Source organism: Zonotrichia albicollis, chromosome 19 (assembly GCF_047830755.1).
Source record: "Zonotrichia albicollis isolate bZonAlb1 chromosome 19, bZonAlb1.hap1, whole genome shotgun sequence".
In the NCBI taxonomy this organism is placed as follows: domain Eukaryota; kingdom Metazoa; phylum Chordata; class Aves; order Passeriformes; family Passerellidae; genus Zonotrichia; species Zonotrichia albicollis.
In genome coordinates, this window is record NC_133837.1 from 11,106,097 (window position 1) to 11,127,875 (window position 21,779).

The following is a 21,779-nucleotide window of genomic DNA, read 5'->3' on the forward strand; positions in this document are numbered from 1 at the left end:
TCCTTGAAATTTCCTTTCCTTTCCTTGAAATTTCCTTTCCTTTCCTTGAAATTTCCTTTCCTTTCCTTTCCTTGAAATTTCCTTTCCTTGAAATTTCCTTTCCTTTCCTTTCCTTTCCTTGAAATTTCCTTTCCTTTCCTTTCCTTGAAATTTCCTTTCCTTGAAATTTCCTTTCCTTTCCTTTCCTTGAAATTTCCTTTCCTTGAAATTTCCTTTCCTTGAAATTTCCTTTCCTTGAAATTTCCTTTCCTTGAAATTTCCTTTCCTTTCCTTTCCTTTCCTTTCCTTTCCTTGAAATTTCCTTTCCTTTCCTTTCCTTTCCTTGAAATTTCCTTTCCTTTCCTTTCCTTTCCTTGAAATTTCCTTTCCTTGAAATTTCCTTTCCTTTCCTTTCCTTTCCTTTCCTTTCCTTTCCTTTCCTTTCCTTTCCTTTCCTTTCCTTTCCTTTCCTTTCCTTTCCTTTCCTTTCCTTTCCTTTCCTTTCCTTTCCTTTCCTTTCCTTTCCTTTCCTTTCCTTTCCTTTCCTTTCCTTTCCTTGAAATTTCCTTGAAATTTCCTTTCCTTTCCTTTCCTTTCCTTTCCTTTCCTTTCCTTTCCTTGAAATTTCCTTTCCTTTCCTTTCCTTTCCTTTCCTTTCCTTGAAATTTCCTTTCCTTTCCTTTCCTTTCCTTTCCTTTCCTTTCCTTTCCTTTCCTTTCCTTTCCTTTCCTTTCCTTTCCTTGAAATTTCCTTTCCTTTCCTTTCCTTTCCTTTCCTTTCCTTTCCTTTCCTTTCCTTTCCTTTCCTTTCCTTTCCTTTCCTTTCCTTTCCTTGAAATTTCCTTTCCTTTCCTTTCCTTTCCTTGAAATTTCCTTTCCTTTCCTTTCCTTTCCTTGAAATTTCCTTTCCTTGAAATTTCCTTTCCTTTCCTTTCCTTGAAATTTCCTTTCCTTTCCTTGAAATTTCCTTTCCTTTCCTTTCCTTGAAATTTCCTTGAAATTTCCTTGAAATTTCCTTTCCTTTCCTTTCCTTGAAATTTCCTTGAAATTTCCTTGAAATTTCCTTTCCTTTCCTTGAAATTTCCTTGAAATTTCCTTGAAATTTCCTTTCCTTTCCTTTCCTTGAAATTTCCTTTCCTTGAAATTTCCTTTCCTTTCCTTGAAATTTCCTTTCCTTGAAATTTCCTTTCCTTTCCTTGAAATTTCCTTTCCTTGAAATTTCCTTTCCTTTCCTTTCCTTGAAATTTCCTTTCCTTTCCTTTCCTTGAAATTTCCTTTCCTTTCCTTGAAATTTCCTTTCCTTTCCTTTCCTTGAAATTTCCTTTCCTTTCCTTGAAATTTCCTTTCCTTGAAATTTCCTTTCCTTTCCTTGAAATTTCCTTTCCTTGAAATTTCCTTTCCTTTCCTTGAAATTTCCTTTCCTTTCCTTGAAATTTCCTTTCCTTGAAATTTCCTTTCCTTGAAATTTCCTTTCCTTTCCTTTCCTTGAAATTTCCTTTCCTTTCCTTTCCTTGAAATTTCCTTTCCTTTCCTTTCCTTGAAATTTCCTTTCCTTTCCTTTCCTTGAAATTTCCTTTCCTTTCCTTTCCTTGAAATTTCCTTTCCTTGAAATTTCCTTTCCTTGAAATTTCCTTTCCTTTCCTTTCCTTGAAATTTCCTTTCCTTGAAATTTCCTTTCCTTGAAATTTCCTTGAAATTTCCTTGAAATTTCCTTGAAATTTCCTTGAAATTTCCTTTCCTTGAAATTTCCTTTCCTTGAAATTTCCTTTCCTTGAAATTTCCTTGAAATTTCCTTTCCTTGAAATTTCCTTGAAATTTCCTTGAAATTTCCTTTCCTTGAAATTTCCTTTCCTTGAAATTTCCTTTCCTTGAAATTTCCTTTCCTTGAAATTTCCTTTCCTTGAAATTTCCTTTCCTTTCCTTGAAATTTCCTTTCCTTTCCTTTCCTTTCCTTTCCTTTCCTTTCCTTTCCTTTCCTTGAAATTTCCTTTCCTTGAAATTTCCTTGAAATTTCCTTTCCTTTCCTTGAAATTTCCTTGAAATTTCCTTTCCTTGAAATTTCCTTTCCTTGAAATTTCCTTTCCTTGAAATTTCCTTTCCTTTCCTTGAAATTTCCTTTCCTTGAAATTTCCTTTCCTTGAAATTTCCTTTCCTTTCCTTTCCTTGAAATTTCCTTTCCTTTCCTTTCCTTGAAATTTCCTTTCCTTTCCTTTCCTTGAAATTTCCTTTCCTTGAAATTTCCTTTCCTTTCCTTGAAATTTCCTTTCCTTTCCTTGAAATTTCCTTTCCTTTCCTTTCCTTTCCTTTCCTTTCCTTTCCTTTCCTTTCCTTTCCTTTCCTTTCCTTTCCTTTCCTTTCCTTGAAATTTCCTTTCCTTTCCTTGAAATTTCCTTTCCTTTCCTTGAAATTTCCTTTCCTTTCCTTGAAATTTCCTTTCCTTTCCTTGAAATTTCCTTTCCTTTCCTTTCCTTGAAATTTCCTTTCCTTGAAATTTCCTTTCCTTGAAATTTCCTTTCCTTTCCTTTCCTTGAAATTTCCTTTCCTTGAAATTTCCTTTCCTTGAAATTTCCTTGAAATTTCCTTGAAATTTCCTTTCCTTGAAATTTCCTTTCCTTTCCTTGAAATTTCCTTTCCTTGAAATTTCCTTTCCTTGAAATTTCCTTTCCTTTCCTTGAAATTTCCTTTCCTTGAAATTTCCTTGAAATTTCCTTGAAATTTCCTTTCCTTGAAATTTCCTTTCCTTGAAATTTCCTTTCCTTTCCTTGAAATTTCCTTTCCTTGAAATTTCCTTTCCTTTCCTTTCCTTGAAATTTCCTTTCCTTGAAATTTCCTTTCCTTGAAATTTCCTTTCCTTGAAATTTCCTTTCCTTTCCTTTCCTTGAAATTTCCTTTCCTTGAAATTTCCTTTCCTTTCCTTGAAATTTCCTTTCCTTGAAATTTCCTTTCCTTGAAATTTCCTTTCCTTTCCTTGAAATTTCCTTTCCTTGAAATTTCCTTTCCTTTCCTTGAAATTTCCTTGAAATTTCCTTGAAATTTCCTTGAAATTTCCTTTCCTTGAAATTTCCTTGAAATTTCCTTTCCTTGAAATTTCCTTTCCTTGAAATTTCCTTGAAATTTCCTTGAAATTTCCTTTCCTTGAAATTTCCTTGAAATTTCCTTGAAATTTCCTTTCCTTGAAATTTCCTTGAAATTTCCTTGAAATTTCCTTTCCTTGAAATTTCCTTTCCTTTCCTTTCCTTGAAATTTCCTTTCCTTGAAATTTCCTTTCCTTGAAATTTCCTTTCCTTGAAATTTCCTTTCCTTGAAATTTCCTTGAAATTTCCTTTCCTTGAAATTTCCTTGAAATTTCCTTTCCTTTCCTTGAAATTTCCTTGAAATTTCCTTGAAATTTCCTTTCCTTGGAATTTCCTTTCCTTGAAATTTCCTTTCCTTGGAATTTCCTTTCCTTGAAATTTCCTTTCCTTTCCTTGAAATTTCCTTGAAATTTCCTTGAAATTTCCTTTCCTTGAAATTTCCTTTCCTGGAAATTTCCTTGAAATTTCCTTTCCTGGAAATTTCCTTTCCTTTCCTGGAAATTTCCTTTCTTCTGATAAAATCCTTTCTTCTATTCTTTTAGTATAGTTTTAATATGACATATAAAATAATCTAATATATATAATAAAATAATAAAATTCAGCCTTCTGAAACATGGAGTCAAGATTCTCATCTCTTCCCTCATCCTGGGACCCCTGTGAACACCACCACACCTTTCTGCTTAGGTACAAAGCCTCTCTGCTGACTTGTCCCCAGTCCTGCTGCTTCACCTCTGTCCCTGTCCCATGTCCCCAAGGGACATGTCTGATTCCTGTCTCTCAAAAGCAGAGGCATTTCTCAGAGAAACTGCTTGGAAATGGTTCTGAGCAGGGTTCCCAGGCACTAAAACCCAAATCACCTCCACAATTAAACAGAGGAGGCACCAGCATGGTTTGGGCTTGGACCAATGAATTCTTTCCCAGAAAAGTCCTGAGCACAATTTGGGATTTAGCACGGGGCAGGGAACATTCCCAGCAGGCAGTTTGCATGTGGCCTCCCTGCTGTGGTCACAGGCTGGGGGCTGTGCCCCAGTCTGCCCCAGCAAACAGCCTCAGACAGGTTTAATCTGCTGCTTCAGACACAGCCTGGGCATCTGGCTTTGAAACTGCATTTGGCATCTCTCAGCCCAAGTCTGCCCTCAATTTACAAGAACAACAGTCTGGTGTTTAATGAGAGTTATCTGATGAGCTGCACTCCCAGGACTTGGCTGCCAGCCCAGGGAACACAGAGGCACTGCCTGCCCTGCCAGGAGGGAAAGGAAGGTAACAGGGGCCCACAGAAGCAGGAAAGATCTCTAAAAGAATATTCCCATCTCATGTTCACCCAGTTTCCTGGGAATTTGAAGGTTTCAGTTGTAAAATCAAGTTATTTTAGCTGGGTACTGAGGTATGCACTTCAGTGTTCTCCAGAAGTCCCTGCTGGGACATTTACTGCTTCTTGATTCTCCACTCAGCTGAGAGATGTGCCAGAAACTCCTGACCCAGACCAGCAACTGCCCCAAAGTCCAGGGCCTGCCCCCCAAATCCTCATGGAGAATTGAGCTAAATGAAGTTGTTTCTAATTAGGGCTTGCAGCATCAGGACCCAGCTTCTTCACAGAACCACATCAAGTGCTAAACCTAAACCTCCACTCCAAGCCATTTAAAGGCATTTTGGTGTTTTTAATGTGTGATTGAGCTGTGCACTGAGCCAGCCAAGCTCTGCTCCTCACACCCTGCCCAGTGATGCAAGCAAGGGAATGCAATTCAACTCACTTATACTGCTCCTTGGCCTGCATAATGACAAAATCCCACTTGTAGTTTATTTTTTGATTGAGCATGTTGTAATGTTCCTGGAATAAAAATAAAAAAGCAGTTTAGTGTGAAAATTCTGACCAGGGCACTCCCATGCTGGGGTTTTCTTGACTCTCCATAGTTCAACGAGGCCAGGCTGGCCACTGAGCCAAGAAATCTGGATTGTTCTGCACGTAATTACAAGAATTGCAACAGTTCAAAAATACCATTGCAAGGAGAGCAATTACCCCTGCTAAAATTATAATTGACTTCACAGGAGTTTGCTGTACTGGTTGTTTTTTTCACTTGCAAAATGTTGGGTTTTGATACAGCTGCAAGAACACCTCATGCAATTGAAGAGGTGATTTTTTTTTTTTGCTGTGCCCCACTCATTAGCAATAAAGGGCTTAAGCTGTAGCAAATGAGGGTCTTGTAATGGAACAAGTGCAGTGTCTCCTCACCTTTTCATATTCTTCCAAAATCCCTTTCCTTTTAATGTTCTTCTTTGCCAGATAAATTGCTGTGGAGGTAGAAGCAAATTAGCAGTCAGTTATACAAGTGCAAGAATAATTATAAATTTACCCACATTACAATCACAGGAGCCTTTGTCTGCTAGAATATCTTGCCAGGCATGAGCTCCAAGCTCACAGGAAGAAAGGACTTTGGTGCTTTTGGGATGGCACTGATGCCCAGGCAGGACAGGCACTGTGTCCTTCTGCCACCCTTCCCTGCCAACTCAGCCACAGTGTCAAGGGACACTGGACCAAACCTTCCAGGTGTGAGGCTCCTCAGAGTTTGATCTCCAAGTTTTCTAAGCACAGGCCAGTGGCTTTTGCTCAAGTTTTAATAAAAACATTTCAGGCTTTTTTATTTCCTTGGGAAATCTGCAGCATAATGCAGATAAAAGCAACAGAGGACAGCCCTGGCATGGACAAATCAACCTGGGAAGTGCACAGCTCACAGGAGCAAACCCAGCTGATCAGCCCAAAATTCATGAGCAGCTCTACAACAAAAAGCATCATAAAGGCAACAAGAGATTTAGATGGAAAAACCCATCAGGAGATATTGGAGGTCACTGTGCTTTCTACAAAGGAAAATAAGAACCATCTCTGAATGCAGGGCTTGGTCCAAAGCTACAGGAAGACAGCCCTGGGCTCAGGTCCAGGAACACACTTAACTGCTCAGGGAAATCTAATCTTGTGCTTAAAGCCTTCCCTCCCCAGCCAGGTAATTCAGATGTGCTCCTGTGTGATGGATCTTCATGGAACAGAAGAGCTTCAGCACTTTCTCTCAGCAAGGCCACCTCAAGATGGTCACACCCTCCATTCACCATTACTGAGAATTATTCACAAAACAGCATGAAAAAAAATTGCCAGGTCAGAATTCAGGGCAGAACTCACTCCTTGTGAGTGGAGATGAAGCACAAGAACAGGAAGAGCAGCTGTGAAGCAGGACTGTGGGACAAACCCACACCCCTGGACTGTGGGACAAACCCACACCCCTGGGCACCCCTGGACTGTCACAGACATATTTTATGAAAAATTCTTTCATTAAAATCTTTTTTCTTTACAAGCTGAGAGGCTTCAGAAACAAAATGTAAACAATGATTATCTGCTGCTGTGGAATGCAACAGGTGCATCTTTGATTGGTCTCATGTGGTTAATTAATTAATGACCAATCAGTCTAGGTGTCTTGGAGACTCTCTGGTCAGTCACAAGATTTTATTATTATTCTTTTCAAGCTTTCTGATGAAATCTTTTCTTTTATTCTCTTAGTATATAATTTTATTTTATAATTTAGTATATAATAATAAATAATATAATTTAGTAATTATATAATATTAAATTGTATAATTAAAATATAATTTAGTATTATATAATATATTATATAATTTAGTATATAATAATTTTATAATTTAGTATATAATTTTATTTTAATATTATAGATATCATAAAATAATAAATCAGCCTTCTGAAACATAAAGTCAAGATTCTCATCTTTTCCCTTGTCCTGAAAGCCCTGTGAACACCACCACACTGGAGTTTGGGACAAACCCACATCCCTGGCATCCCTGGACACCCCTGGACTGTGTGACAAACCCACATCCCTGAACTTTGGGACAAACCCACACCCCTGGATACCCCTGGGCACCTCTGGATCCCCCTGGACAGTGTGACAAACCCACAGCCCTGGACAGTGTGACAAACCCACAGCCCTGGGCACCTGCAGTGCCACCACTCACCATAGTCAGTGTCATCAGCAGCCCAGCCCTGCACTGGCCAGAAATAAGGAGTCTGCAAGGAAAGGAGCCTCCTGTTAGTGCACACAGCCCCTGAACCCATGGATTCCTCATTCCCAGTACCAGGAATATCCTGATTTCCCACCGAGAGCAGTAGAAAGAGTCCAGCCATGAACCTCAATCCCATCCTGTTCTTACTGTGCTTTTTGAATATTCATTATTGAGTGCCCCCACATCATCTATGTCCAACCAGCAATTCCATTTGCTGATTTAAGATCTGGAAGGGAACACTCTCTGGAGGAAAGCACAGCTATTTTTAGGCTGAACAAGTACACTAATTTCACTGAAGAAACTACCACAGTTTCCCTGTAAACTGCAATCTCAGACTTCTCTGAGTCTTTTCCTTCCTTCTGCACAGCTCCTGGGAAGTGCCCCAGCTGCCTGCTTTTAATAAAAACCAGTGCTGAACTCCCTCTCAAGGAGCTGCAACTCACTTGAAACCTGTAGAGGCTGCCATCTGCCCTCAGGGTGAGGTTCTTTGGCTCCTGGAGAGGGTAGATATATCCATATTTCACAAACAGGTCTCCCAGGTGGAGTGCCTCTGAAAATGGAGAATGCAGATGTTCTCATTGCACAGAAACACTTCACTGGAATTAAAAGTGAGCTCTCATGCAGGGGAGAATTCAGCTAAAAGGTTTTGCTGCTTGAGAGCTTGGTTTTATGAGTGGAAGCTGGGAAAGGCTCAATTTTCCCATTTTTACCCACCTTCTGCAGTGATTTTCAAGCGCTGAAGGATCCACTGCATGATATCATTACCTGCAAGGCAAAACAAAGCAAAGGTCAGGCACTGGAATCAGGAGTGTGCCCAAACCCACAGGGGGAAAGGAGACTCTCCAGTGCTCACCCCTCACTGTGCTCTGGATGCCATGAGGGCACAGTGTCACAGACATCTTTTATGGAAAATCCTTTCTTTAGGATTTTTCCTCCTGAGAAGCTGAGAGGCCTCAGGAACAAAATGCAAACATTGATTGTCTGCTGCTGTGGAATGCAACAGGTGCATCTGGGATTGGTCTCATGTGGTTGTGGCTAATTAATGGCCAATCACAGTGAGCTGGCTCAGAAAAAGAATCTGAGCCACAAGCCTTTGTTATCATTCCTTCTTCTCTTAGTCTTAGCCAGCCTTCTGATGAAATCCTTTCTTCTACTCTTTTAGTATAGCTTTAATATAATATATATCATAAAATAATAAATCAGCCTTCTGACACATGGAGTCAGATCCTCATCTCTTTCCTCATCCTCAGACCCCTGTGAGCACGGTCACACACAGCCCTGTCTCAGTTTTGTAAAGACCAGTGCCAGATCCTCTTAAGATTCCCTTAATGGGCAGAAGGGGTGTCCAGATCTCAGATCCAAGCTGCAGTGGTCACTGGATTTATCAAATTCACACACATTTTATCTCTCCCAGTTCTTTTGTTGCACTGTGAGCAGTTGCACCCACCATAAGCAGCATAAACTTCCAGCAGTTTTAGTTTTATGTTCTAGTATTTCATGTTTTAGTATTATTTAGTATTATTTAGTATTTAGTTTTATGTTTTAGTATTTAGTTTTATGTTCTGAGGGGCAAATTTCATGAACTTCTTTCCATTTAAAGAGGGAAAAAAGGGACTTGTTCCCTGACCAGTTACTGCCTTTCCTCCAAACCTCCCCCAGGACTGCAGACTGAGGTGTTGACCTTTCTTGACATTGCAGTGATGACTTAACTTTCTAATAGGGGCTCAGAGCTCTTATCCTCCTGCCTGCTTCCTGAAATAGATGAAATTAAAGGATTATCTCATCACTCATTTCTAGACAACTCCCTCTGTAAGCACTTTCCCCCAAAGGTGCACATTTAACATTGAGGTTTATTTGTGAGCCATTTTACTGACTTTCACTGAATTTAACAGTCACCATGATAATTTATGAAAAATCCCTATACTCACTGCCTCTTCCCATTGGCAAGTGACTTCGGTGCCTCTGCAGCCTCTTTTTTTTTAAATTGGGGCAAACAACACACTGAGCCAGCCAGGCTTTGCAAACACAGCGGGGGAATTCTCCCGACTTGCCTGGAGCAAACTCACTTCTGTTTCAGTGGGAGTTTTTGTTCTGAATTCCCAAGTGCTGGAGAAAGATGGAAGCAGGAGGAGGATATGTGTGAATATTTATAGCAGGGGATTCCTCACAAGAGCTCTGGTGGAGGTTGGGAGAGCAGGAGAGCAGAGTGCTGCGGGTGCTGGTGAAAGGAGCAGCAGGCACAAGGAGGCTGCTGGTGATAAGAGCTGCCTGGAACACTGCACATGGCACAGCTCAGCTCCTCTCTGCTGCTCCTGCAGCCTCCTTGAGGGAGCAAAGCTGTCATTTGCAGCCACACAAGTGGGCTGAATATTTTGTTCTTTTCCTGCCTACTCAAGAAAAATTATTACCAGCAGTAAACATGAAAAGGAAGACTAATTGTTAATGGCTCGTTACTGAAGTACCATCATTCAGTCTGCCTCCAGGCTGCTTGTTTTAATTGGATTTTAATATTTATTTTTATTTGGGATCCAGCCTCATTGGGAGCAGGAGAGGTCTGGAGGCTGCAGCATGTCCTCACCTCTGTGCTAAGGTAAAGTCACTGCAGTTAACCCCAGGAGACAGCTGGGAGTGCCTGGGGATCAACTTTTGTGTGATTCAAAGGGTAGGAATGAAATGAGACAGGAGTGAGAACCAGATTAAGGGAGCAAGAACATCTCAAATGATATTTATATATATTTACTGGGAGCAGAGCTCCAGCACACAGCCAGGGAGCAGGTACATCTCAAATGATATTTATATATATTTATTGGGAGCAGAGCTCCAGCACAGAGCCATGGAGCAAGAACATCTCAAATGATATTTATATATATTTATATATATTTATATATATTTATATATATAAATATATATTTATATATATTTATATATATTTACTGGGGGAAGAGCTCCAGCCCACAGCCAGGGAGCAGGTACATCTCAAATGATATTTATATATATTTATATATATTTATATATATTTATATATATTTATATATATTTATATATATTTATATATATTTATATATATTTATATATATTTACTGGGAGCAGAGCTCCAGCACGCAGCCAGGGGATCACAGACAGATTTTCTGTGCTGAACTGGGCCCATCCCTTCCCCCAGGTTAGTTCTTACCTGTGACAGCGTGGGGGATGCTGGTGACCATCACTGGCTGGGTCTGTGTCTTGATTCCTGTGTCTGGGCTCTGCATCTCCATCATGAGAGCTTCAATCTGCAAAGCAGGAGATGGGACAGGATGGGATAGGATTTCTCCTCACAGAGAAAAGCAAGGCACAATTCTTCCCAAGGATATTTCTGAGATTCACATTCTCTGAACCCCAGAGAAAGAAAAAACAATTCTTATCATTTGCTGTGCCTGTGTTTGTGCAAAAGTAGAATGCAATATGGGGATTATTTACCCAAATTCATGGTGTTTTGTTTCCCTGGCCCGTCAGGGCCAGGTGTGTGTGTGTGGGGACTGCTGGGTGACAGTCACGAGATTCTGGCAGATTCAGTTTAGATGTAATGCAACATAGTATAATATAGTATAGAATAATAAATATAATAATATAGAATTTATAATTCATAATTTTATTGCATTATATAATTTACATAATAAAGTAACTAATTAGCCTTCTGATAAGATGGAGTCAGATGCATCATTCCTTCCTTCCTCAAGGCATTCCCTGCAAATTCACCAGGGCTGGATGTCAGCAGTGGGCAGGAGGGCAGCCAGCACTCCACAGGGTGGGCACTGCTGTGTCACAGACATCTTTTATGAAAAATTCTTTTGCCAGGATTTTTCTCCTGAGAATCTGAGAGGCCTTAGGAACAAAATGTAGACATTGATTATCTGCTGCTGTGGAATGCAACAGGTGCATCTGGGATTGACCCATGTTGGTTGTTTCTAATTAATGGCCAATCACAAAGCTTTTCTTTCAGCTGGGATCCGTGCTCAGATGGATGGAGCTGGGGCACCCTCCTCATCTTCTCCTGGTTTTTGATTATCTGAGTGCCATGAGAGCTTTGGGGAAGATGTTCTCCTTTTTGTCTTCTGCTTCCAGGGCTATTAAATCAAAACTGGTCCAACAGGACCAATTTGGTCTCTCCACACATTTGTTTTGGGTGAGGCTGCAGCTTTTTAACAGAGAGCAGAGGATTTAACAGGCTGAGCTGATGACACACTCACATAATGGAGGGTATTGTCTTCACAGGCACCACAGTGACTTTGGTCCCAAGCCTTGCCAAGTTCTGTGAGGATTTAAGCTGTACTGACAGGATACACTCTGGGCTTGTCAGTAAAACTGGATTTTCAACTGCTTTTAAAGGCACTGACAAATTAATGCTAGAATGGAGAAGCCTGGTAAAATTTAACATAAATATTTGTATAAATACTTATGAAATATTTTAAAAGAGCAAAACCAGAGCAGAAGTGATGGAATTTTAAGATTATTTTTAGTTTTTTTAACAGAACTCACAATTTCAACCTCAGAAAGTTCAGCTGTGTGGGATGAGGTGAGGCAGGCAGGGCACTCTTGAGGAAACTGGGATTTTAAGCAAAGCCAGTACCTTGGGAAGTGACCCTCTGTGAGTGCACAGTGTTTTCACAGAGAACAGAGATCCTGGGCAAACACAGCCCTCTCATCCCCCTGTCCCTGTGCAGTGACACCTGGCACATCCTGGCAGGATCCTGGGCAAACACAGCCCTGCTGATCCCCCTGTCCCTGTGCAGTGACACCTGGCACATCCTGGCAGGATCCTGGGGCAAACACAGCCCTCTCATCCCCCTGTCCCTGTGCAGTGACACCTGGCAGACCCAGGCAGGATCTGTGCTCTGGGCAGGCAGCACAGCACATGCTGCTCTCCAGGTGGGCTCCAGACACATCTTCAACCAGCTGAGAGCAGGGAATTGGCTCAGAAACCCCCCCAGCCCCACAGCACAGCATGTTCCCTTCCTTTAACCAGCAGCTCTTCAGCTCTTGCGGTGCTCACACTCTGCCACGCTCGCTCTTGTCACTGGAGAAATGACAAATACATTACAAATCAAGGAGCTGCCTGGCTCTGGCTGCAAACTATCCACCTTGCTGATCAAACCCCAGCCTGTCTGTGTCTGTTCTCCCAAGGGAACAGTGGATTACAGGATCAGGAGCTGCCATCAGCACCAGGGAGGCCGAGAGGCTGCTTCACACACAGCAGGAACATTTCCTTGCTTTGCTGAGGGCTCTGGTACATTTTGTCACACTTTCAGCCAGGAAAGAGCTGTCTGGTTTGAATTTTGCAGAGCCAGAAGCCACTTCCTGACTGGTTGATGGGTGGGGATGCACACAGAGGTAAATATGAGGACTGCTGAAGGAGCCAGGCCCCAGGGAGAGCTCATCTCACACACACAGACACCACAAGGCAGGAGCCCCCTGGAGATTTCCCTCCAGATCAGTTGGGATCTCTGCCTGGAGGTGAACTCACCCTGAAAGCCACAGAGGAGACATCAGGAAAGCTGCCTGTCCCCTCTGGGACTGCACAGAGTCACAGGGCTCAGCTCACTGAGAGCAAAGCAGAACCCAAACTCCCATAAAGTGAGAAAAACCAACACTGGATTCAGGAGCCTGTGGGAAGCCTGGGAGAGTGTCCTGGATTGCCAAGCAAATTGTGTCTATTTACATCTGGATGGCAGCTGGCTTCTGTTCAGTGGGCAGCTTTCCTTATCTCTTCCACATCTGGGCAGACATCTGCTGATAAGAGGCCATTGAATGTCCCTGCATGGCTGATAAGAACTACAGCATCCCATTGGGAGATGTGAGCCCAGAGGGAGGAGCCAAGCATTCCTACCTGGATAGAATCTTGGGATTCTGGAACACCAGCCAAGCATTCCTACCTGGATATAATCTGGGGATTCTGAAGCACCAGCCAAGCATTCCTACCTGGATATAATCTGGAGATTCTGGAACACCAGCCAAGCATTCCTACCCGGATATAGTCTGGAGATTCTGGAACACCAGTATGACTTCTCCATTGGATTTCCCAGAGGAACAGCAGCTGCCTCTGCCCCTGGATCTCCAGAGGCAGAGACTGCACCTTTCTCCAGGATCCCTGCTCCAGCAGAACCACCCCTGACACTGCAGGAGGGCTGAGCCACAATTCCAATGGGACTGCTGCCAACAGCCTGACCCACAGGGTGTCAGGTTGGGTTCTGACTCTGGCAGTGTTGGTTTGTTTACTGCATTGTTCATTTTATCTTTTTATTTTCTTCCCTATTAAAGAACTGTTATTTCCTGCTCCCATATTTTTGCCTGAGAGCCCCCTAATTTAAAAATTACAGCAATTTGGAGGGAGGGGGTTTGCATTTTCCATTTCAGGGGAGGCTCCTGCCTTCCTTAGCAAACTTCTGTCTTTTGAAACCCAGACAGAGAGGCCAATGGCCACCAAGTGATGGGGTGCCCATGGTTCTGGAGGAGGAGGATGGAGCAGTGGGCAGTGATGGATTGCTTGGCTGAGTTACCCTGGGTGCAGGTCCCATCCCTGAGTTTTACCCTTTGGAACAGGGCATCCACAATGCAGGAAAAACAAACCCCAAAGCTGAGTTGAGACTCACAAATGCAGCAGCAGAACACTGCCAAGGGGAGGAGCTCAGCCCTTCTCAGCACCAACCCAGACAGAGGCAGCTTTGCTTCAGACAGAAGAAATATCCATTTTCCCAGCAGGAATTTGCAGTTCCCAGCTGAGTGCACAGTCCTGGTGCTGTAAGTGAACATCTGCTGCTTTCTCCATCCCATTTGCCTGGCTCCAGCCTCCCTCCCTGCCTGCTGCTCTTTGCAAGGATCAGCCCTACCTGCTCTGATTTCCAAGGTAACACCTCACTCCTTATCCCCACTCTGGACTCTGAGGGATCATTCAATTGTATTCTAGGTCTACAACTGCCAGCCTTGCTTTGCACATTGATGGATGATCAGAAAAAAGAAGAAATGAAAAAAAATCCATTGTTAACCAGCTAAAACTTCCTGCTTTTTCTTAATTAAAGCTGAGAGGAAGTGGCTTGTTCCCACTGAGTGATGCCTCAGCTAAAGGAAGTAAATCTGAGAGTGGGGAGGGCAGGGCTGTACTGGCTCTTCCCAGTCTGGAGGGGAGTTTTTTCCAAAAAAAGATGTGGCACTGACATCTCCCAGCCAGGAACAAGGAAAGGGAGGATGGGATGAGCTGAGCTTGGCTAAGGCTCAGTTTCAGCCATACTCAGGGCCTCAGAGAGCAGGAGTCTGCAGAAACAAAATTTAGCTGCTCACATGCTTCTGGAGATGCCCAGGAGATGAGGCCCAGCAGCTGCTGAAAGTCTAAGCCTGGAGAAGCAAAGCCAGGAAGGCTGGAAAAGCCCCCAGAGCCTGCAACAGCCCCTCCTTGGCTGCTGCACAGCTTGGGAGAAGCCAGCAGGGACCAGAGTGAGGAGGAGGAGGCAGGAAAGAAGGCATCCATCAGCCCTACCCACAAGGTGTGAGTCACTGTGCAGCTCGGCAAGGAAAAATACCCAGCCCAGCTCTGCCAGCTGATGCCCAGCAGAGCCAGGCCTGGCTGCTGGAGCAGGCACAGCCACCAAGAGCTTGGGTTCATTCAAGCTCTCACAGCATCCAGCTAAAATCCATTTCAGAGGCTTCCTTGCTATCCCAAGAGACTTTCGGGTCATTCTTCTTCCAGCCAAGATGGTTTAGAAGGGGAGGAAAAATAGAATAAAAACAACCTAAGTGCTAGCATGAAGAACAGGTGTTACAGGGCTCTGTGATCCCCTCATAGCTCAGCCACAAAGACCAAGCTGCACATCCAGCCTGAGTCATTCAGAGCAGCCTCCCAGCAAGGGCAGGGCACTGCTCACCACCCCTACAGCAACCCCCTGTCCTTTCCCTGTGCCCCATGGCAGGATTGCTGCTGTGGGCACATCTTCCTGATGGAGAGGCAGCACAGGGGGTGCTGGCAGCTGTGGATGCACAGAAGGATGTGCTGGCAGCTGCGGATGCACAGAGGGATGTGCTGGCAGCATGGCAGGGATCCCTCCCTGCAGCTGCGGATGCACACAGGGATGTGCTGGCAGCATGGCAGGGATCCCTCCCTGCAGCTGTGGATGCACACAGGGATGTGCTGGCAGCATGGCAGGGATCCCTCCCTGCAGCTGTGAATGCACACAGGGATGTGCTGGCAGCATGGCAGGGATCCCTCCCTGCAGCTGTGGATGCACACAGGGATGTGCTGGCAGCATGGCAGGGATCCCTCCCTGCAGCTGTGGATGCACACAGGGATGGCAGCATGGCAGGGATCCCTCCCTGCAGCTGCAGCAGCCCAGGCACAGCCTGTGTCAGCTGGGGGCAGAGCATGAGCACAGGCTTAAGCAATTAACAAAGCTTCTTTCCAGGATTTTAGCTCCTCATGGGTCTAAGCCTGTAAGGTGCTCGCTGGGTGCAGGCTGAGCATCCTCAGGTCCCACCATGGGCACAAGTAAAGGTGCCTGGTGCTCCCAGCCAAGGCTCCAAGCATGGCTTCTCCGAGGTCTGGAAAAAACAGAGCAGGAATGAAAGCGGAGCTGAGAGCCAAAGGCTCTCACTGACCACCAGGAGCTTCCCTCCCTGCTGCTAACAGGTCCTGGACTTGCAAAGCCCTGGAAGTGCTCAGCCCCCCTGGCTGCTCTCAGTGTGAGCGGTGCATTCGCTGTGTTTTGACTGATCTTCCCACCTGAGGAACTGGGAGTGCTGTGCAGAGCCTGCTGCACTCCCACGGAGCAGCTGAAGCACAGCTGCAGGCAGTTGTTTTCTCAAAGCACAGCTTCTCCTCCTCTGCTCCCCCGCACACAACTCCACCGAGTATTACTCAGTGCAGAATCTGGCCTGGAGTGTTTCCCTTGGCAGGGCTCCCCAGCCAAATTTACCCTGCAAGACACAGCACCACAGAAAATACCCTCTTTACTTCCTCTGGTGTAGTAAGTACTGCCAGGCTTATACCTCAGCATTGAACATCCCCAAATTCCCTCCCTTTACCCCTGGAATCCTCCTTAGTTTGTGGGCGTTGAGGAAAGCTAACTACAATTCTAACAGCAACTTGTCACTGGAAATTGAGTTAATTCCATCCAACAGGATAAGCCGCACTCAGGAGAGGTGGGTGGGAGAAAAGCTAGCTTAACACTCTGCTTTTTAAAATCTGCAGTACCAGCTACACTACAACTGGCCATGCTTTGAATGAATGCTACAGAAAAAACCCACCAAATGCTGCACAGAATTACACATTACACCCAAAAACGTGGGCATGCATCATGCCACTCCTTCTGGACACAAATGCACTCATGTCTGGAACACTGGAAGGAGGGAGAGCAGGCTGTAATAGACCAGTGTAATTCACCAATGCGTGAATGTGGACATCAGCTGAAAGCATTGGAACACACACTGGGCCGACAGGAGCACAGCTACGCTGAGTGGCCTGGTGCTGTTGATGGGTTTTTCCCTGAAAACGGACGCAGATTTGAGAGACAAAAAAAAAAAATAATGGAAGGAGGAGAAAACGTGTCAGGGCAACCATTCAGCTGAGATAAGCTACAAAAGATAAATAACATTATAGTCCTATTTTCTCCATCACTTCAGCACACACTGCCCCCCGAGCCAGCTGGGATCCACGGCGCTCTCCACAGATCCAACAGATTGCAACAAGTCATGGCCCCAAACTCCCGGGCAGGGGCTGTCCCCCCTCGGTCCCACCCGCCCGGAGGTGCCCGGGAAGCGGTGGCCGAGCAAGATGCTCCGAACGCGGCATCGCCCCGAGCACCGCCAGCGCTGCCCCAAGCACCGCACCGCATCGCCCGGCGCGCCCTGAATGGTGCGGCTGCCCCAGCGCGGCTGAGACCTCACCTTTTTGAGGAAGGCCATGCGCGGGCGGTAGCGCTGTCCCTGGTCGAGCCGTGTGACGGTCATGGTGCCGGTGGTGCCGGTGGTGCCGGTGGTGTCGGTGTCGGTGCCGGTGCGAGCGGAGCGGCCCCGGCCCGGCGCACCTGGCTGCCCGCACCGACACACGCCGGGGGCGGCGCCACCGCCGCGCGCCGCAGCCAATCAGCGCCCGCCGCCCCGAGCTCATTTGCATGAAGGAGCGGGGGGCGGCCGCTTGGGGGCGCTCGTGGAAGAGCGCGGAGGGGATTGGAACGGGATGGGACGGGGTGGGATGGGATGGGATGGGATGGGATGGGATGGGACGGGATGGGATGGGACGGAACGGAATGGAATGGCCACGTTCTTGGGCCTAGGTTTGGAGCAGGCACAGAAAGCGATGCAGACTGACTGTCCCTGAAGGGTGATGCGGTGCCCAGGGCAGCATTTCAGGAGATGATCCTTGGTCACAGCATCCTGCTGGGCCACGGCTCCCCAGGGTGTGTAGGGTCCAAGGAATGGCAGCCCCATCCCCCAGGGTTTTGGGTCATGACCTGTTGCAGAGCCCTGTAGACCCCAGGGGTCAGGCTTGGGGGGCAACTTGTGCTGAAGTGATGGAGAAAATAAATGCACAAGAACATTCTGGAATCTGTGAAGTCACATTAAACAAGCTAAGGCCAAGGTGCTGTGGCTGAGTGGCGGGTGTGTGAGGTTGATCTCTTCCACCGGGCAGCACTGACAAAACCAGAGGACACAGCCTCAAGCTATGTCAGGGAAGCTATAAGTTGGATATTAGGAATTTTTTTTTCACTGAAAGAATAATAAAGTACTGGAATGCTCTTCCCAGGGAGCTGGTAGAATCACCATCTCTGGATGTGTTTAAAAAAAAGCCTGGACATGGCACTTGGTGCTAGAGTCTAGGTGAGGTATTAGGGCACAGGTTGGACTCAATGATCTTAGAGGTCTCTTCCAACCTCATTATTCTGTGATTCTGTGATTTGTACACTCAGCCATGTGTGTATGTACAGAACAAATTGCACAGGCACATTTGCACCCCAGCCATGTGTGCCTCACACACATTTCACACCCACATGCCCATGTCACACAAGGAGCACTCACACTCCCCACACGTGTGCAGCTGTTTTTCAGGGCAGTGCCTTCCCCACCATGGTGTGTGTGACTGCTCTGGATTCAGGATCTGTGGTTCTCACACTTGAGCTGGAGCAGAGCTTTTTCCATGAACAGTCATGCCCTGAAGGCACAGGCTGCTTTCCCAATTGCTTTGCTGTTCTGTGGAAATGTTTTATCTTTAGCTCTGTTCTTTCACGGCACCCAGACAAGCCAGTGCTTTGGAAGGCTTTCCCCTGTGTCTGCTCAGCCCTTCCCATGTGGAATTCCCCTGTAAGTCACAGCAGCTGCTGATCAGACACTCTGCTCCTCTCAGATGAGTAACCTGTCATCCCACACTGGTACCCAAGTTATCCTCATGCTTCAAGGCATCAGCTGATGGCCAAATGAGCAGGAGGGGAGCTCCTCAGGTTTGCAGTGTCTCATAATTCAGGGTCTGAAGCGCTGTTTTGTTCTGCCAAACCAAGCTCAGATCCTGGTGCCCCTCTGAAAGGCCAGGGGTGACAAACTCCAGTAGCACAGAGGGTCCTGGAGGCAAAAGGGAGGAGAAAAGGAGTTCAGAGGGGAGTTAGGAAGCAAGAGAAAGGACAGCAGAGGCAAGCAGGCATTTTGATGATGCCAGTGAACCAAAGTGCTTCCATCTCTTAGAGAGACAGACACTGGCAGGAGTATATGCAAGGAATTCTTTGGGATATGATATCAGAGTAAGGAGCACATAAAAAGATGCAGCTCATTTTCTTGGTTTGATAGGCAAAATAGGAAAACTTGTTATAGTCTACAATGATTCCTATGAACCATTTCCAGTTTACAACCAAACTTGGTCTGTTACACAAGTGGTGGTAAAAGGACTCAGAAATACTCCAGGTGTGGTGCTAACACTGGCCTAAGTAAAGGATCAACTACCAACAACTTCCCATGTCCCACATACTTAAAGGAATAAAAATGGTAATTTCATCCCAAAATGCTGACTTTACCAGTTCCACTGAGGAATATGAGACACATTTGAAATCTGGGTCTTCAAGTGAGTTCAAAAATAAAATGGTCATGCAGGAGATCCAGGAAAAATAGCCCTGAGAAGCTCATGCTGAGGTGTGAGCTCTTCAGCCTCGCTGAGCTCCAAAGATTCCGATAATTTTAAATCCTTCCGATCCCCCAAACACCCCCTCACAGGTCAGGTGTGGGTTTTTTCTATTTCTAGTCTTCTCTGACAAGCTATGATAAAGCTTATGGATATTCCTGTATTATAAAGCTACTTTTTGTAATTTCCACAAGATGTCCCAGGTAAATTCAGCTTTATTAACACTCTTAATAAAGAGAGGTGGCTGTGAGTGACCCAGAGCACCAAACACATGAACTGAGATTTCACCTGTGCCCAGGTGAACCACCCCAGTTAATGCTCTTGGCAGATCTGCCACATGAAGCACGAGGCATTTAAATCAGATTATAGAGGCTTGTCTAGGGCAGACACTCCTGGGCCTCTAATCACAAAACCTACACTTGTGGCAAGCAAAGAATTCTCCAGTCCTTGGCACAGCCTGGCTGGCTGATGTGTGAATTTGTTGGTCAAGAAAACAAGGGATTTGAACAGCAGGGAAAGTGGTGGAGGGCACCAGCAGCAGCCATGCAGGCTCCTTCCAGATTTGTGACTTCCCACGTTCACCCTGGCCTTTCTGCTCCCCAGATAATGCAGAAAGACATTCCCTGGGGAGTCCCTTTAACCTCCTGTTTTGGATGGTAAATGCAGTGGTATTTTACATAGCTGCAAGTTTCCATGGGTGTTCTACCCCACACAGAGGGTGAATGATGCTGTAGTGGAAATACAAACATCACATCACATCACGTCATCACATCATCACATTACCACATCACATCACATCATCACATCATCACATTACCACATCACATCACATCATCACATTACCACATCATATCACAGGGCAATGCTGAGTGTCCATGGGCTCTCCAGAGCCCACAGATCCCTGCCAGCTTCTCACACAAAGCGTGTCCAGGCTGGGGAAATTCTGCTAAAGGCTGAATTTTATCCCTCTGGTCTCTCTGTGCAGCCCCACAAGCTGTGATTGCTCTCAACAGATCCACCCTCAATTCTCCAGAGTTCCTCCTGTGGAAAGCGCTGCCGAGGGAATCCCCCCCTGTCTTTCAAAGGTCACATTTCCTACGTGGTTGCCCCTTTTTCACACATCAGAAAGTTGAATCATCCAACACAAAAGGCATGTGGTGAGTAAGCCACCTTTCTATGTAAGGAAGCTGGGGACGCCCTGAGGGGAAGGAAGGGGTAACGTAAGTGAAGCAAGTGACAAGTGGGGGCTCGGTTTTAGCACGCAGTTCCTTCCAGGAAGATTTCAAAGCAGTTTGCCAAAAATAAAAATAAAAATGTGTGAACTGTGGCATAGAGAGAGGCGTGACTTGAGCTCAGCTCTGCCAGCAAGGCAATGGTTAAAGGAATATCTCCAGAGTCCATTGTCCTGCCTGGTGGGGCACAAGCACTGAAAATGAGAAGTTTCCTCAGCAGCCTCATGGGAAGAGCTGCGAGCACAAACGGGCAGCATTTGTTTCCCGTCATTCCCGGGCTTTCCAGGAAAGCCGAGGAAAGCAGTGGCAAAGAGGAAGGAAAAAAGCCAGGCAGAGAAAGACCTTGTGCACCCTGCCTCAGAGATGAAGCCTGGCTGTGCGCTGGGAGGATGCAGCTGGCCTCACAGCTGAGCGGGGTGGTGCTGAGCCCTCTCCAGGGAACGCGGACATGCAGGGCAGGAACAGCCCCCAAGCAGGGCAGGAACAGCCCCTGGGCAGGGCAGGAACAGCCCTTCCAAAAGGGCAGGAACAGCCCCTGGGCAGGGCAGGAACAGCCCCCAAGCAGGGCAGGAATAGCCCATCCACAGGGCAGGAACAGCCCCTGCACAGGTCAGCACACAGAGAGATCCAGGCTGCTGGGCCAGCACACAGAAATGGAGCTTTGGAGAGCTCCTCACTGAAGGGGAGAGCAAAAAAGCAAAAGGAAGGTCAAGAACTCCCCAACACCGACTCGATTGTAGAAACTCAGGAGTCCTCTGCAGCTAGGGAGGTGAGATGAGGGTTGAGTCAAATATCTTAAAACTTCATTTTAAAACTGAGACCAGAGCTCAGGAATGACTGGCTTCCACATCTGTACCAAGAGCACCAGGATGTGCTCCTTGTATTAATTTTACACCACATCCTGTTCTCCTACAAGAAATGCTTTTTTTTTTTTTTTTTTTTTCTGGTAAGTCCCTGTGATATAATTCCCATGCAGTTTATCTCTGTATGGGACCAACCTAAGGTGAGAACACTGACACATATCAGAACACTGATGCCCCTTTCAGAACACTGACACCCATTTCAGAACACTGATGCCCCTTTCAGAACACTGATACCCATTTCAGAATACTGACACCCATTTCAGAACACTACTGCCCATTTCAGATTTTGAAGGTCCTTCCAGTTGGGGCCAAGTGACATTTCCTTGTTCTAAACTCACCTCACAGTTTTCACGTTTATTTCTTCCTTTTTCTAAGTTATGATTAATGTTTGGGGAAAAAGCAGAAAGAGATTGAGAGGAAAACTCAGTAGATATCAAAGACTAGGAGAT

At 45.6% G+C, this 21,779-nt stretch overlaps 1 protein-coding gene across 6 annotated transcripts in view; it reads right to left on the reverse strand.

Moving 5' to 3' along the window:
* The window catches only part of RGS9 (regulator of G protein signaling 9), a 38,055-nt gene extending 20,855 nt beyond the window's left edge, over nt 1–17,200 (reverse strand). For 3 of the 6 annotated variants that reach the window (XR_012583135.1, XR_012583136.1, XM_074554846.1), the window contains exons 1-7: nt 17,018–17,199; nt 10,284–10,380; nt 7,826–7,876; nt 7,555–7,661; nt 7,064–7,115; nt 5,283–5,341; nt 4,804–4,880 (exon numbers count right to left, since the gene is read on the reverse strand). Coding sequence is in view for 4 of the 6 variants with exons in the window: in XM_074554846.1 (XP_074410947.1) it covers nt 4,804–4,880; nt 5,283–5,341; nt 7,064–7,115; nt 7,555–7,661; nt 7,826–7,876; nt 10,284–10,380; nt 17,018–17,080 (506 nt within the window). In the remaining 2 variants the exon portion in view is untranslated. Of the gene's footprint in view, nt 1–4,803; nt 4,881–5,282; nt 5,342–7,063; nt 7,116–7,554; nt 7,662–7,825; nt 7,877–10,283; nt 10,381–17,017 lie in introns of all 6 variants that reach the window. The other 3 variants (XM_074554845.1, XM_074554844.1, XM_074554843.1) reach the window with 1 other exon arrangement.
* Between the last annotated feature and the right edge of the window lie 4,579 nt (nt 17,201–21,779).